Here is an 18,090-nt window from a genome sequence, read left to right on the forward strand (position 1 = left end):
AGTGTCCGTAAACTCAGAGCCCTGTTCCAACACAACAATTCTGCCAGGTTGGCAAACACCTTCCCTGCGAGGCAGAGCCACAGGACTCCCTTGTGTTGCAAGGGCTAAAGAAGGTCTGAGGAGTTTGACCCTACTGACAAGACTTGGAGCTGACCAGAGGATGCGGTGCAACTTGAAGACCAAGGGGTGGGCAACCGGGCAGCTCAGGGTTGAGCACACCAGCAAGGGGAATTGCCCCCAAGAGCTGTACTGGCTCGGAAGTGGGAGGGCACAGCCTGCCATCCCCCAGACAGACAGCTCTTTCAGGGCTCAGCCTCATTATTTGTGCCAGCAGCTGGGCTGGGTTTACACCACTGCATTGCACTTCTTTGGTTGGAAAGCTTGAGATGGGCTCATGAAAGCAACTTGAAAAGGATTAGTTATGTTCAGAGTCTCACACTGCACCATATGAGATGAAATCACTGGATTTAAAGGATTGAATAAAAATAAATAAACAAATAAATATTTTAAAACATATTTGTCCTGGCCCAGACAGGAAAAGAAATTTCCTTGTTTACTTGGTTCATTATGGAAAAGACAATTGACACTTTCTCTGGGGTACCAGACCTCCCCTTGCAATTTATGGAGTGCCATCCTACATAGGATTAGAAAGCTAGACCAACTGAACATATGGATAGCAGAAGACAGGTTAACGTGTTCATGAACATGTATTATGTATTTAAAAGAAAGAGCAGAAAAAAGAGAAGAAGAAAAGCTGGTATTTCCATCACTAAAACCAGAAAAAATTGATAAACCACAGAAGTATGAAAAGTTGTATCAGATGAAAAGTGATTTAAAAAACTGCATGCAAGAACTGCCAAATTTAAAAGACAGAACTGGAAAGAGCTTGAGGAAGTGCAAAATGAAGAGATCATATGAGAATGGGATTTCATTCAATTTATTTTAAAAATACATTTTTACAGTAACCTGCTGCTGCAGAAACCACTTTCCAACAACGACAAAAAGATATTGAAGTGACTCTGTCTCTCTCGAAAACCCCTCACACAGCCATCTCTCAGTTTAGCCCACCTGTCTTTGCAAACAGCCAGCATGACTTTAGCACAAGTTTCAAGGTAATGGTCTTTCATTTAAAGGTAATGTCATAATCTGTTTTCCAGCTTTTTTAGAGTACCCATTTCTTTTTGAAAGATCCCTAATCTTCATATGGAGGCAGCAGTGATTCTCTCATATAGATCTTGCTGCTGTGATCATATTTAATGGTTTTATGTTATTTCAATACTTTATTCCCCATTCTCCACCAACAGTAGCTGGACAAAGAGACAACTGGATGAGTTGCAGCTACTTAACATAGAGCATGCATTGTGTAAATGAAGAGGGAAGCAGTCAGATGGCGTTGCTGGTACATGGTGGCTGCTTCTTATGGGGACAGTCACAGTGATGTATCTCACAAAGCATAAGGCGCTTCACCAGATGATTCTGACTGTTCACAGCAATTACAAAGACTTCCTCCCGAGTACCTGGTCTGCTCCAGGAAGATTTCACTCACTGTAATCTGTTCTGTGTGACTCAAACCTTTTCCATTGTAATACTCTCCCATTTGCAGCTGATGGTGGAAACACAGTGGATGTAGCAGGTTTTATATATATATATTTATATATGTATGTATGTATGTATATAAAATCACTCAGCCCTCTCTCCAAAGGAACAGAAGTCTGAAAATCACTGCATGAGTATTTCACATTTTACATGTTCTCAACCTATACCCTAAAACCTGAGCATCTGGTTTCTCATCTTTCAGGATGTTTGTGATCAAGTACTCCAGCTCTTTACTTTCCCTCCAATTCCTTCATCATCTGCAACACACCAGTAAGCCTTGCCCCAGGGCTGTAGTAAACTAAGCTCTCTGTTATTTAAGGTCTTTATGCAGCTTGACAAGACAAGGCTTAGCTGTCTACAAGACCTTCTGAGTGAGCACAAGATAGCTCTCAAAGAAAGTCACGGCTAAGAAATTTCAGAATAAAAGATCTTGGTACTGAGAGAGTTCTTTACTTCAAGGAAGTTGAAAATAAACCTGTGGAAAATGAGGACAGAAGAGCTCTGTTTATATCAAACTTTGGCCATGCTTGTGTTCAAACTCAAGTCCAAGGACTGCTTCCCCTTGACAGTCCTCTGGCAGGGCTGACCCTGCAACAGGGGGGAAGGAGGCTGCTGAAGAGATGCAGAGCAGCTTGAAGAGGACAGAGGCAGCCTCTTGACTGTCTCAGCAGCTGTTGGTGCTTCAGCACAGACTGGGGTTCTGGAAATCAGAGATGTGTCTGGAATCTGTAAAATTGCAAGCACTATGAAGCAGTTCGTTTTGACTGCAACAGTGACAAAACGAATCCATATTAAAGAACTGTTCCAAAAAGAAAAACATGTCATTGGCAGCCACGTTACAATATGCACTTCAAGAAAAAAATAGAAGGCTGCTCAGTTCTTACTTTCCTAAGCAGTTAACACCTATGACAGATGCAGAACAAACAAAAAGAGTTACTGCACTGTAATTTGAAAGTTACTGCAATCAGTGAGGTAACAGCAGCTTACAATTCTACAATTCTTCAGTCTTTATTGACAGTAGTTGAGTGTACAGTGGTGCAAAAAAATGTGTATCAGGTGCTCTGTATCTGTTTTGGAAAAACTGTGTCTGCACACTCCTATCTCTCCCTTTTTACACACTCAGCACAAACAGCTGGGGAAGCTGAGCTCCCATTCTCCTAGAAGTGCACAACAGAACAGTGTTCATCTCAGATGAGGAGTAAGTCTATTTATACTTCCTACAACTTCGGGAAATCCACAGCACCAACTCTGCTATCTGGTAGGCAAACTGCAGAGCCACAGTATCAGCATCTGATGGAAAACCCAGAGTTTTTGATTGTGGTGTTGAAAAAAAACAAACCAACAAGAAACTCCCAATGCTCAATGGAAAAATAGCATTAAAAGCAAACAATTCTGCCCTTTTTAAAAGACAGACAGTGTCTTCTTTCTGCCATGTCACATGCCTGAGGTCAATCACAGCTGCAATTATGCTTGGTATTGTCCAATGTATTGGAAGACAGCTCCCAGTAACAAGAAGTTTGCAACCCAAGCTGCTATTGTGTTTTCCCAAGATACAATTAAATAATGGGATAGATTGGATTTAACATGATTTGTATTAAACATGGGTCAGAAATCTTTGCAGAGACAAAGAATCAACTTTTCATGTGTTGAAAGCAACAACTATTTAATGTATTGTTCCTATTCTTTACAGGACTTCAGTAAATCAAGTCCTGTTCATGAATCTATGGAGCTGCTCAAATACAGAACACAAAATGAAACTTAAAAAAAAAAATCAGAAAGACATGAAAAAACCACTATCCAAGTGACCTCCCAGAAGAGTGACCACCAAGAGCAAGCCTGGCCAAGTCTTAGAGGTGCTCTCTCTAGTGAGAATCAGCATGGGGTTAAAAAAGCCACCTCTAGTATCTGCAGCCATGAAATGATCTACCTTCAGTTCATTAGATCTCATTCCATTCTGCCTTCAGCATAAACCAACATAATAACTTACAGTTGGCAATGTTTATTTTTTCCCCACTTTACAGCAAGAGCAGCCAAAGAACACTGACTTCTAGACAGTGAAATCCATAAGCAATTCTCAATTACCCAAATCAATGATGCATATATGGCTTTGTATTTTGCTGTGCTCTACATTACATAAAAGATGTGGTTGCCTCAAGTTGCAAGAATTTACAAGCTTTGCCAGTGTTACAGCAGACTTGCTACAATGTGCAATTTTGTAGAGGCCATACATTGCTTAAAAATCAGGGGAGCAAGACTTTTACCTCATGTTGTTGAATTTTACAAAAGCTTAAATTTAAACTCCTCTTCCCTGAGCACTTTTAACTGAGTACTTCACAACTCACAGAGATTTGCAGAGTTTTTTTTCCTACATTGCATGGAATACAACTTCAGGCTGTATTATTATCTTATTCAAGGAGCTCATCACTGTTGACAGTAAAAGCAATTCCATGGTGTTTTGAGCAGAAAAGCACCATACTACAACATTTTTTTCCTAATACAGAAGGTTCACAGTTGACAATTACTCAGCTGGAATCTCTCTGGGCTGTCGTCACCTGTTGGCTCTCCTAGATGCTAGAAGGCATCCAGGGCTCAGTACCAGCAAAGTCTAGGCTAGTGCTTGCACAGAAGGATTAAGAGGGGCAGGCAGTTGCTTACTGTGCTGCCAAGAGGATGGTGCTGACAGCTTTTCCACCACTAGAGTGGGTGGCACACACACCATGACTATATGCCAAGGATACAAACCATAGGCTGCAAGAATTTCTCCAGGTTTTTAATAGCAGCAAGCTAAAAAAAGTTACAGCTGCTCTTGAGAGTCATGTCTGGCTTTTGCAGCATTTCCATTTAAGATTTGCAGTTACTGATAGTTCAAGGCTATTTGACAGCAGCTCCGTGAAGGGAAGTATAATCAATCTAAATTTAAAGAAAATAATTTTAAGGAAAAGTGAGAGAATGAAAGTGTGGAAGATAAGGAGATTCTTGCTACTTAGAGGTTTCATCTTCCCTCCACAGACTAGAAGCCCCAGCCCACTGAGCTGAGTTTTCCTGTTAAAATGAGAGTGGCACACTCTCCAGAGATTAGTGTGTGTGATTTGCACTCCAGCTCAGCACCCTCTTTTCTGTAAGCCCAGAACAACTGGTTCCAAAAGCAAGTGCATGTTCAATGCTGTCCCACTGCACACTTTTGAAGTGCCCTTTCCTGCCTATAACATAGGATTGTATAAGCTATTGTAAAACTCTGCTGGACAGAAATTTTAAGATTTTAACAAAAAAACTGACCACTATCATGACTCCTGTCAACAGAGTGAACATCCTCATGGTAGCTTTCACAGGTCAGAGTCATTGCTTTATTTATTTTATATTTTCATGTACATAAAAGTAAAATAACATATCGGAAGAACAGCGATCATAATTAAGTTATCAGCTGCTGAGTTACCAAAAGATGACGGAAGCTGTCTGCTACCCAGCTCTTAAGACTCTGTGCCAAGAAAACCTGGCAGTGGCGTTAATAATTGTACTTCTGTGTGCATCCAAATGATGCCTCAGGTTTTAGCTTTTATATTTTTCGGATTCTCTGCTGCTTTAGTGTCTAGTCTGAGCTTCATATTAAAGGATGGTAAGCTCTTGTCTACCTAGTCCTCAGAGAGTAGGTAGACAAAACAATTCCTTTCCTAGCCTGGGACCAAGGACAACCACCCAAAACTCAGGCCCAAGAGCATAAATGTGGCCTGAAGAGAGAAAAACAAGAAGGATGGGGCTTCATGATCTAAAGCTGTAAATGGACAATTAACTCCAATATGGTAATGGACCAGAACTTATAAAAGTGAGAGACCTTGTGATCAGTCATCCATTTTGTGATCATTTTGGGTTCATCTGGGGTGTAGCCCTGGCTGGGCTCTTGTACTGCCCAAGGTGTATCCACGGAGCCCTTCCAATAAATACCTACTTTATTCTTTAACTCCATCTAGTCTCTGTTCTAGGTCAGCTTTCACAAGGCATCAGTTCTGGTGACCCAGCACTCCCAGAAGGGGGCCCCAGCTGCTGTCCAGGAGTTATCAGAGCCCAAGAACCCTCAGACCTGACAGAGACGCATGAGTAGATAAAGGGGAATTCTGTTTGCTACATAAGTTAGGGGGGAAATACTCTATTGTGAATAGCAACTAAGTTTAAGTGGGGGAAGCAAACAAAAGCAAAATTCAGGATTTTCTTTTCCAAATAAATGTGATTTTATGTGTGTAACTCAACATGAAAATAACCTACTTTTTTTCAAGAAAAAGCAAAACTAAAGACAAGGCTGCAGTTGATGAAACAGAAGAAAATAAATCAGACACAATAAACAAAACAGCCCAAACTCTATACACTTGTGGAAGGTGAACTAATTCAACTGGATGAACATAAGAGTGTTTTGCTTCAGATAGTCCATTCTAGGCACTTGATGATAATTTCTCATTTAGTTCCAGAGCTCTAACATCTCCATTAGCTTTGGCATTTTCTATAAGCACCTGCAGAGAAAAATAAAGAACAACTTGAGAATTTAAGATTTTTCTGTTATTGTCTTAATGGCAATCTGAAATGTACTTTTTAAATTCCTGTTAGACAGTTTCGCTAAAAGATCATCTAACCCATAATCCCCAGATAGGAAGTACTCGACATTATACATCAACGTGCTTAAAAGATCCAAACTCTGCGCTACAGTGACTGTAATCACTTCCAGTGCTCTGTAAAAGCATCACTGATTACTTTGACAAGTAGTTACCTGCTGGCAATTAAACAAGCAGACCTATTTTCCTGCTGACACACACTAGTCCCCTGCTTTGTATAAATCTTACCTTTATATAAATCTCCATTTGCCAAACTCAAGTGTTCTCTGCAGCTGCTTTAAAAAAACTGCCACATCCTTTTTCCTCTCCCAGTTAAATTCACACTTCCCTGATTTATTTTCCACACATCATATTTGGATCTTTTCTGTTAGGGACCTTAAAAGGTGGTCCCACAGTAACCTAATGTTCATAAGCTTCTGGCACATCTCTTGTAACCCAATGACATTAAACATACTGAAAAGGAAAACCATTAAGCAGAACCAAGCAAATCTCCAGCCATTATTATAATCTCATCAGCAGGGACTATCATCTCATCAGCAGGGACTCTGCAGAAGCAAGTGCAAGGAGATCACACCAGGATCTTCTGAACTCATTAAATCTAGCTTTTTTAATCTGTGTCTATGCATGTCTGTGTATGGATTTTTGTCTACACCTTTTTATATGTACCTCCAGATCTACTTTGTATTGGATTCAACATTTCACCAGGGAACAGCTGATAATATGGGCAAAAGACTTCATCACCAGTCTTCATTGAGTCATTCAGAGTGCATTCAGATTTTGATGAGAAAAGTAGTTCTCATTATAAGCCAAAATGAATGACACCCCACTTGCACTACATCAAAGAGCTGCATGGATTTGTGAGTTTGATCAAATACATTAGTGAAGTACTGCCAACAGAAACTAATGCAGCATCTACTATGTACTGAAAATAATCTACCATTACACACAAGCCTTTAAGAGAGAGAGTACAGAGATTCTACTGCTCAGTTCTTTTGGGCTAGGGACACGACATGTTCCAGCCAGGCTAGAGGGAATTAACATTTTTATTGCTAAAATTTTAATTAAATGGTCCTCATGTCTACTGAAGAATCACCATTAAAACTGTTCCAAGTTTGGGCTGGAGACTTTACTATTTATTTTTCATTACTGCATGGAGGAATGGAAGATATTCAAACAAACTGGTGTTGATTTCAAAAACTGTAGTACATTTGCACCTCTAGAGCAACATCTTCCTAGCCTTCTTCTACCTCACTTCCAAGTTGCAAGTATAATACCAAACGTAAATAGACAGAAGTTCTGTATAAGGTGGATAGTCTTACATCTATTAATTCACAATCATCTTTGGCATACAGATGTTGCAGGAGGTACCAGCGTGCCACTGACACTATGGTTTCTGGATTGGCTGGTTGGTAAACAATTCTCTCCAACATTCGCCGAGTTTCCCTGGAAACATAATCAAAACAATCCAAATCAAATTCTACTGAACAGGCCCCATGTAACACAACAGAGCAAACAACAATGGCCAGAAGCAATATACAGGAAAGTCCTTATTGCAGTTCCTGCAAACAGAGACAAGATATGAAAGTGCAGAAGAGAAGGTCATTGGAATAGAGACAAAGTGACTATTTTAGACACAAAGTGTAAAATTCTGTTTGGCTGATACTACCTTCCAACAACAACAACAAAAACACCTAACAAAGAGATTTTCAAATTCACAGTGCCATTAGAAATCTGGTAAAAACTGGCAACTACATGTATGGATGTCATATTCATTCAGTGGTGCTCCATCAGCTTTTTTTTTTTTCACAAATAATGGAAGATTTGGTTGCTCCCCACATCATAACCCTTTCTCCCCTCTCCCTTTTATTTGCCACGCTATTTCAAGAATTAATTTCCACTTTCAAGTTTGTTTAAGTTCTTGAACTTAGATCTGCAGATAATGACCACTTGTATTTTTAGACATGGTATTCCACTGACAACTTAACAGATCATGCATACCTTGCTCCCATTTTGCGATTATATTGTAGCAGGGCTTGAAGCAGAACTGCCAAAGGGGAAGGTGAAAGTTTCAAAGCTTCAGTCGTTGCCTCCTGAACCAAGGATGGCCAGTGTTCATTTGAGACATTAGCCTATTATAAAAGTTAAGAAAAAAATAAAGAGAGATTAATAAAAAAAGAAATTTTAAAAAATAAAAAGAAGAAAAATCAGTGGAAAAATTACTTTATTGTAGTATATTTGCATCTCTCTAGAAAGCAGGTTTTATTCAAGCTGTTCTGAGATGGTTTAGCAGGTTAGAAAGACCCTTGTTTAAAAAATCCTCGAGACTAACAGTGGTTAGAAGTGCCTAGAAAAGTCATATTAACTTATTTAGGATCAGCCTTGCTAGTATTCCCCCGTGCTAATTTGTGTGCACAGGGAATTTGTGTCTTTTTGTTTTTTCATACAAATTTTACTAGTGCTTCAGAAACCCTTGCAAATCTTCATACCACATACAAAACTATTCAAGAATGTAAAATTTATCCCCAGAAGTGACACAATTTTTTATCAGAAGTCAAAACCTACTTCTAGACTGTAATCACCTAACAGAGCAACTATTGAGCAAAGGCATATATCTTAAGTATATAAGCAAAGTAAAGGAAGAAAAACTGGCTTTAGAAAAACCTTATTATCCCCATTGTGTCTGGATAGCATTCAGATCAGTGTACTTGAAAGGGTGACCAAATCTTTACTTGGAAGAGAACTGGGAGACAAGCAATTTTCAAATACAGACCTTTCTTGGACCTAGGCAAGTTTTTCACCAGGCTTTTATACATTTCATTAAACCAGTGCAGAAATGCCAAAAAAGAAATCCACCTACAGCTTCTCTGCTCGCTTAAAAAGTTGAGATGAGATAATCAAATTCATACTAATCTCATCTTTAAATAAAGTCTTGTTTATTCTTACGCAATTCAGGGCAGCCCTTGAAGAAATAGTATTAATCAATTTAGGCAGCAACTTGGGACCTCTGAAAGCATTTAGGAGCAAAAAGAAACAAAGCAAACCAGTAAAAACTGACAGAATTACAGCAGGAAAAATATTGTCACTTGACAAATTCTGACTTTGGAGGACAACTCTCTTCTCCAAAATGGAGAAGAGTTTTGCAGCTTTATCCTCAGTAAATCTGACTCTCTTTTCTTACACAAGATCTCAGGATATATGAGGATTGCTTTGCCTGATTTTGATTACCACTGGGTCATTCAATAATTTGTGAAAAAGCATTTGCCAAGATCACAGCAGTATCTACATTTTACAGCAGAATTTAAATTCTGGTAGTGCACTTCAAGGTTCTAGAGTGACACTGCTTGAAGATAATAAATACTTGCCAAGACCCTGAGATATGTTTACCTTGCCCCCCCAGTGCAAGGAATAGAGTAATTTTCTTTATTCCACAAGATACAATTCCCTTAGATTGTTCTTAGGCTTCAGTGCAAGGCATCATATCTGGAAATCACCATACAGCATAAAAATATTTGAAACATGACTGACTGACTTCTCCAGGCACCAATGAACAAAAAGCATCTGTTGAGGCAGTTGTCTGAACAAGACAGACATTTGAGGAGTAGGCCAATTTGGTGATCAAACTAAAACTGTTATGGACAAGCCTCACTGAGCAAGTGAGCCTCTTAGGCACAAAGTGGCTCTATGTGATTATTGTGTTGCAACCTGTCTTACAAAGACATGTTCTACGAATACTCCACTGCCCCTTGATGTCTCATTTTATTCCCTAGCTGTCATTCATAAAACATAACAGGGGTATAATTTAATGATTACAGAAGCCTTCTATTCCACCATCTTCTGTGAAATCATGCAGAAATGTTATGCTGGTTATCCTACCATGCAGATTTCCAGTGCGAGCATAGCTAGCCTGAGCAGACTGGATAACTTTCCGTTCCAGCTGCCCTGCTGTGATGCCAACTGCAGACTCTTTCTGTAACACATCTCTGCTCCAGTCATCATTCTCTGAGACTGATATACTTTCGCCAGCCACTGAAAATAAACATCCAACAAAATCAGTTATGGAGCCACCAAAACACACATCCATTAGGTAATACCATTTAGTCCAATTTATGAGAGTATCACAGCATAATATTAGCTGACACCATGCACCCAGTCCTCATTCCAATCACACACTGTGCATTGCCCTGCAGAAAAATTAGTCTGCTGCAGAGCTGGCAGTACACCTCACCACAGTAAATCATTTTGAGAGTTCCCTAGCCTACTCACAGACTTTTTTTGATAGGTTGTCTCAGCTGCTGCCAGCTCTGCCAGCACAAGATGTCCTGGATTTCCTCATGAAGAGAAGGAAAAGGATTCTAGCTTCTCTGTCTTTAATTCTGTAGTCATCACACATTTTTTGAAGCAGATGCAGCCATATTTGCAAATCCTTGTCATGTACATGATATGCATGAAGATGTGCAAGCCATATTTAGAAATATTGTTTGCTGGATCACCAAGTAAACAAAGTAATTCCTTTGCTTTTGAGCAAAGGCCTCTAGACTTTTCCTAGCTAAGGACTGCAGGGTGTCAGAGGAGGCAAAAATTATTAATGCTTTCTGGTCATAGAAGTTACTCCCAATTACAAAGAGCAAGATACTGGAAAGTATTAATTAGCACTAGTGAGACATTGCATTCCTGACATCAGGCTGCAGGCCCGCTTTTTAGAGTAAAACATTCATCCATGTGAAGGGAAAAAAGCTTCCCTCAGCCTCAGCTCTTTGCAGCTGAAGATGTCTAGCACCCTAGAAGTAAAGAAGAGAACCCCTGCAAAGGCACAAAGGCAGCTTTGCCAGATCTACTTTTCTCTATTTTCCTGACAAGTCACAGCACAAAAAGTAGAACAGTCATCAGAGCAGAAGTTCAGTAGCACCCTTAAATCCCACATAACAATTTAGACAAAAGCCAAAAACTTAATCAGAAAGAAAAGTTAATGGCCCCTCTAATGTAGTAAAACTGTAAGGCATCACAATGGATAAATCAAACTCACAGGAAGTCCAGAGACAGAAAACATAAAAACATACATTAATCCACTAGAAGCAAATGTAGCAGCCAAGTTTTTCAGAATGCTATCTAAGCCCTGAGAAATACTTCCTTGAAGACTAAAAAGATCTTCCTCACAGGTATCTTACCTGTGGCCTGGATTAAAAAGACTAAAACAAATCATCCCCTCTCACTCCCCACATTACATGCACTCATTTCACTTATTCTCTGTGCTTGTAAGGAAGATGACTTGGCTATGCAAGGGACGCTTAAAGAATGTACACAAACCCTAACTTAACTTAAAAAATGTTATTAAAAAAGAGGATACTATAGAATTTTGCATGTTTCCTATTTTGCAAATTCAACCTGAATGAGTTCTATATTCTGAAAGATGAAGTCTCACAAATCACAGAAAAATGCATCAAAAAAGCATTTTCCCCAGAAATAATGCTCCTGGTGTTTCTGTAGAGAAGGGCATCTGCAGCCTTCTAAGAAGCAACATCATGATCTGTAAAGCAGCCTTGCACTGATCTTCTAAGAGTTAAAATAACTCCAATGAATCTTACCACAAGCAGGGTTTTATTTTATCAACATGCAGAGGAGCATCATAAATACTTCAGCTCCATAAAGGACTCTAAAAGTTCATGTAATTTTTTTAAACAATGTGCTACTTACATTGGTAAAGACAGATAATAACTGTAAACAAAAAAGCAGCTGTTAGAAAATGAACATCTTTGGTGTTGCATCACCAAAAGGATCTTATGGTATGTGTGAGACTTCTCAGACTGACTCACAGAAGCAGCATATGAAGAGAGATTTAGCACTTTTGTGTCAACTAAAAATGATTACTCATCATGCCATGGAAGGGAATTAGTGAACAATGTTACTGGGAGTGATTCTCTGCAGTCAAATTACTCAAAAGTACAGTGACACCTGAAGTCAGGACATTATGGAGAAAGAGACATATTCAGCTTTTCAGACCCTTAAATAAGAAATTGTGTATTACTACAACAGGAAACCCTTTACCTCCATTTATTTTTATGAAGTTATGAAGTACTTCATTGGTTTCTGCTCACATGTCAAATCACAGATACCTAAAGACATTTATCTCGAACTTTTTTCTCCTGCCTCCATGTCTGCTTGGTCTTACTAGCAGTCCTTAATATCCCAATTTTTATAGAGGTTAACATGATATTTCAACTTTGGAACAAATAGAATTTAAGCTGTTTTTTCTGTCACTGACTGTCAGCAGATAAGTAGAATCAAGCAGTGAAACGAATGCTCACTCCCTTACAGCAGGTGTGAGAGTGGCACAGCAGTCGTGGAAAGGATTGACACTTACTTGCCAGGCTGCAGCTGAGGATGAACTGGACATGACTGTCTTGCGAAGTTCCTCCAGGATGTTGTCTGGAAGTTCTTTGTGAGACTGCAACAGCTGCTTACACTGAATTTGTCTCAAAAGCAAAAACAGAGCTGGGTGCTCAGGGCAGCTTTTTAAACCCTAAAACCAAACCAATCAGAATTATCATTCTCCAATATCAAGGACACTTAGATTTTCCATTCTGCTCTTTATAGAAAACAACATTGAAAGCCTTCTCAGGGTGCTTGAAACACAGCATTTTTCTCCTCCACTGCACAAAGGAGTATTTCAGGACTGAACCATAAAAACATAAAATATTTTTACTGTTCTCAAAATACATTTGAAGTCTAAGCTTAATTTTACATTTTACATTTACATTTTATATTTCCTACTCTTACTGGTTTCTGAAAGACAGCTGTCACTTGGTTTGACAATTATTAAAAATTTTGGGCTTATTAACATAGGCAAAAACCTGTCTTGGGGCTAAAAAGGACCGTGATTATGCTTCAAGAAATTTTAGTTCTCCCAAATAAGACACTTTATTTTCACTGGAACAGAAGGACTTTACTAAACATTTCCTATTCAGAAACAGCAGGCATCCATAGAGTATTTCTTTGAACCAACACAAAAAAGAAAAGACAGAACTCTAGCTATGTGTTGCTTTACTCTGCTCAGGTGAAACGTGAAGTTTTCGCAAACCTCTCTGCATGTTATTTTCTGTGCTGAAATCTCAATATTCCAAGAATTATAACTCAAACCAGATTTGTGTTAACAAACAATATTTGTATTTTTCACATATTTTTTAACAAAGTATGTTGCCTGTGAATCCTTCACAACTGATTGACAGCAGTGTCTGACTCTCCACTCCCAGTTACACTGCTTTCTGAGGATTTTGGGGTCTGAAACTACCACTGAAGGCTTGTGGTACTAGGGAATGCTATCCTTTTATCTACTTTTATCTACACTAATTGCAGACCCTGACTGTCCTCTCCCCAGGCTATTTAATTAAACAAAAATCAGCCTAATACAAGCAAAATCCACTACAACCTTCCCCCCTGCCAAACTGAGGGAAGGACAGATCTTGTATGTCTCAAAATCTCTGATGATTGTTAATATAAGGCAGGTCAGCAGACAAGTTGGCCAGAAAAGGAAAACACCTCACCAAGCAAATAAAGAGGAAAGAAAGTACTTCGTGCTGAAAACCAGCCTGTTCAATCAATCTGCTTATGTGGTTTAGGTTTTTTGTTGTTTGCTGTTGGTAGCTTTTTTTTTAAATTCCATCCACTTTAATGAAATATACCAAAAACAAGGATCACATTTGCATGTGATTAGTAATTTTCCTTAATGAAAATAATGGATGTGTGCTTTTTTGTTTATCTTTTGCCAAGTCTTCTGCTTATGAACACCCTACCGAATGCTGGTAACAGCCCAGCTCCCTTCCATAGCTGTGTTGCAGCAAGACCGCTCTTTTCTAATAATTGAATTTGTAGCATCCACTTGGAGCTCTGAAACAAAGTACCAATACAACCCAGAAGAAATCGAAGTCCCAAGGATGTCTCCTATCCTGATTTCTTGCCCTGAATTCTGGTAATGTTTTGCTTAATTCTAGGCAGGAAGAACAGACTTCAGCTTTATCATGACACATACACTAGTTGTTTCAACTATTAACATAGTTCTGGTGCTGCAAACAATATATTGGGGAGGGGAGGATATGCCAACCATCAGTTAAGTTGGTCAGAGCATGCTGTTAATACCGCCAGAATTGAAGGTTTGATCCCCATACAGGCCATTCACTTCGGAGCTGAACTTGATGATCTGATCTTTGTGGGTCCCTTTCAACTCAGAATACTCAGTGATTCTGTGAACTATTATATTTTGTATCTCTGATGGAACAGACAGTTGCTAATTCAAACATTACCTTACTGCATAATGCACAAAAATAATGGCTTCTGTCAATTCTACCACAATCTGCCAGTGTGACCCCATCATACCTTGTTACAAAGAGCTTCAGCTTCTGACAGTTTACCAGTCTCCCCTAGACTGGTAATAGCTTGACACAGACACCAGTCTTCAAGAGTACGGACATAATTATGTGGAAGATGACTTTCTCCAGCTGTAAAGACAGACAACACACTTAAACAGATTAGTATTTATGCTGTAGTACAATACCATGGTCACAGGCTCTAGATCTGGTAACGGAGAATTTTTATGAGTTTTAATGTGACATGGCTCCCTTCATCAGTAGGAACATTGAAAGATGAAAATCAAAAGCAAGAGGGGAAATAAGCATACACCATTTGAGTTAATGGTTTGAGATCAATCTAACATGGAATTTTAATTCCAGTTTTCAAAACACTACGGGCATTGAGCAAGAATGAGCACCTATTGGAAGAGTTACAGAACTCAAAATTACTTTAGCCTTTTCCTGTAAAGTACTGCTGCTGCAATGTAATACATCCACAACCTTCATGAGTGTAGGCATCAGAGTTCAGAAATACTATTTCACAAAACCATTTGAAGCTTTGGAGGGGAAAGCAAGCTGCCATTAAATATCTAAACCCATCTATATATCAGAATTTAATGGGTTTTTTGTGTAAAATACAATTACAGCTATTGTGTAATTACCACTATTGAGTACTCCTCAGCTGATTTGCAAGTTCAGAACAGCATTGCAAGCTTAGATAATTTCAACTTTATTTTGCTTTTTTTAAACAGGAAACTCACATAGCTTACTTTTGGCTGAAACTGTAGACACAAGTGTCATCTCTAGGCCTGTTCGTTTTGGTTCAGTGTTGTTTAGACAGACAACAGTGTTTTCAGCATGACAGGCTGCCATTAGCACTGCCCAAGCAACAGGATTATCTAGAAAAGAATGGTAAAAGGGAACTCATGCCCATTCTAAACATGCTGGTAGTTCACTTAGAATGGGATTTATCAGATAAAGCATAAAAGCATACCTATCAATGGAACCATACACTGTAAATAAGATAGCAAAAATAAGAGAAGTAATTGAGTTTAAACCAAGGAAGGTGATAACTACTTGCTTCTAACTAGTAAGACACATCAGATTATAAAAGGAAGATGCTGTTCTTAAAGCCAGCTAATGTATTTTTCACAGATAGCTTCAGTGTGCTAACCTGAAGCTGCCAATTTATTTTTCACTACACAGATTAATCTTGGCTTTCACTGAAGAGTTGTTGCAAAACACAAAGTGGCAGACTCAGTCTGTTCTTCCCACCAGCATGAAAGTTATAGCAATAGGTGCCTGCTTCCACTCCCAGCTAATTCCTGTGTCAGCTTCACCTTTAAATAGCCCTGTGAAGAACACCTACTACTGTAAGAGCAATCTCTGTCCTGAATTGGACAGAGCTCAGTTAAAGATTTTATTTATTTAAATTTTCATCCATAAAATAATTATTTTTGCTGGCAAAATGAAACAAAGCTTGAAGATCTAACAAAATAAAATGTAAAGTATACTGCTTTTAAACAGCAGTCATACACTCATATTTCCTGTAGGAAAGTAATTGACATTTTGAACTTGCAAGCCAGCCCTGTGCATCAGAACAAAATTACTCTAGAAGAAGCAATGTTTTAGTATTTCACTATAAAGTACAAATTAGCAACTAAAAACCCCACCAGGCTTGCACTTCATATGCTATAGGAAGAAGACTATTTAGTAATACAACCATAGAGTTCTCTGTAGTTCATAAACCACACATTTTAACAGAACTTTTCTAATAAAAAATCTCAAGGGAGATGAATAATTCTCTTCTGTCTGGCGCTGCATACTGAGGAACATATGTTTTTCAATTTGTCTAGTATACTAAATAATACTTAAGTCTTTTCCTGTTGAGTGATTAAGAAATTACTCATGGTTTAGAACAAGCCTTAAAACTCAGTGATATTTTTCTTATTGTCTGGCATAATTCCCTTCCACTTTTCTGGAAGAAAAGTGACAATTTCCACTCTAAGCATCTTCCCCAAAAGACACATGGATAACCCTAAACAACAAATCAACCCAACAAAAGCAGATTTTACTTTAATCCAGTAATTTTTGCTTCTGATGGATAAAAAGACAAACAATCACTACTGTGTTTGAGAACAAGAGTAACCTGGACAGACATGGATGGCCTTCTGAATATTTTTCAGAGGATTGTTTTTCTTATCTTCTAACATGTGACATCCTGCTACCAACTGATTAACTGCGATATTCAGCAGGACTTCCTATAAAAAGAACACAAGAGTGTAAGTGATCAGACAGAATTAATTTTAGGACTGTTTATGGAATTACAAAATCTGCATTTTAAGATAGTCAAACCTTTCCACAGTTTACATCAAGTGTATGTGCAACACTTCCTGCCACAGCTCCTCCCTGCAAGATCAAAAAAACAAACAATTGATTTAATTACACGGCTAATTAATTTTATGCAAAATACAATGCCAAAATAATTTTATCTTTGCTATTCACAAGTACAAAATTTGCACAATGAGTCAATGTCCTTGCTTATGGCATGATCTTTTTATTAAAAAATTAGCAAGAGACATTCTAGACTAGAGTTTATCTATATGATTGGCTTCTAATTTCAGCCCCATATTGAAAAGGGTTTCTTTTCAGGTGCTATTTCTGTTTATATAATTAGCATAAATTAAGACAAGGAGCATTTATTGGAAGGAAAACTAATAATAAGCAGAAAAGTGGCAAGGAAACATTGCCTAATGTGAAAAGTGAAGATGACTACATTAACCAAATTAAAGATAGGTAAATATCAATATAAATATTTATTTAAATATATACATCTATATAAAACTAAATGGAAGAAATTATACATAATTATACATAGTATATAGCCTTTTATTGTTAGCATAATTGTAGCAGATCACTCCTCTAAGTTTACTTCAAGAATGGTTACCTCATGGAAGATCCAAATAATGGTATATAAATTCAGTATGTAGCTGTGCACTGCTTTGAATGTAAGCCATACATTTTCCTTTTACTGGGGTAAGTCCACACACTGAAGGGCGGGGTTTTTTCAGTCAAGAAATGACACAGACTACTTGGAATGTAAACAGCACATGTGTATTACACTTACTTACTTTAGGCTTTTTTGATGCATACAGTGGAACTAGTCGAGACAGAAGAGACCAAAGGGCAGGATTATCAGGGTAACTAGGGAAAGAAAAGGGTATTAAACTCTCTGGTTTAGTTACGCACCTGGTCTTCCAGGACTCAGTAGGCACTTGCTATAAATACAAATAGAGCTTTTTCTATTAAGAATACAATGCAGTGTATTAAAAGATAGACATGGGTAAAAACAAACAATGCAACATTGAAATTATACTGCTAGCTAAAGAAATTAAATGTACAGCATACATATAAATATTCATAGGAAGAAAAAAAACTTTAGGCCTACAAGTCTTGTCTTCATAGCATGAAGAACAAGAAACTTTAGTTGTAGTTGGAAAAAAACAATTGCATGAAAATAGTTTCTGAAAACCCTTGGAGAGACTATAATGTGTGCC

The 18,090-nt window shown here is 38.2% G+C and overlaps 1 protein-coding gene across 5 annotated transcripts in view; it reads right to left on the minus strand.

The window, feature by feature from the left end:
* Positions 1-921: 921 nt before the first annotated feature.
* SKIC3 (SKI3 subunit of superkiller complex) overlaps positions 922-18,090 on the minus strand; it is a 50,922-nt gene continuing 33,753 nt past the window's right edge. For 4 of the 5 annotated variants that reach the window (XM_064735256.1, XM_064735255.1, XM_064735258.1 and 1 more), the window contains 10 exons: positions 17,665-17,737; positions 16,889-16,942; positions 16,683-16,794; positions 15,295-15,432; positions 14,562-14,683; positions 12,553-12,711; positions 10,068-10,220; positions 8,193-8,323; positions 7,514-7,637; positions 922-6,095 (listed from right to left, as the gene is read on the minus strand). In XM_064735256.1, the coding sequence (XP_064591326.1) occupies positions 6,018-6,095; positions 7,514-7,637; positions 8,193-8,323; positions 10,068-10,220; positions 12,553-12,711; positions 14,562-14,683; positions 15,295-15,432; positions 16,683-16,794; positions 16,889-16,942; positions 17,665-17,737 (1,144 nt within the window). In that variant the 3' untranslated portion in view covers positions 922-6,017. The remainder of the gene's footprint in view (positions 6,096-7,513; positions 7,638-8,192; positions 8,324-10,067; positions 10,221-12,552; positions 12,712-14,561; positions 14,684-15,294; positions 15,433-16,682; positions 16,795-16,888; positions 16,943-17,664; positions 17,738-18,090) is intronic. The other variant, XM_064735254.1, reaches the window with a different exon arrangement.

This window comes from Zonotrichia leucophrys, chromosome Z, assembly GCF_028769735.1.
Source record: "Zonotrichia leucophrys gambelii isolate GWCS_2022_RI chromosome Z, RI_Zleu_2.0, whole genome shotgun sequence".
Lineage (NCBI taxonomy): Eukaryota > Metazoa > Chordata > Aves > Passeriformes > Passerellidae > Zonotrichia > Zonotrichia leucophrys.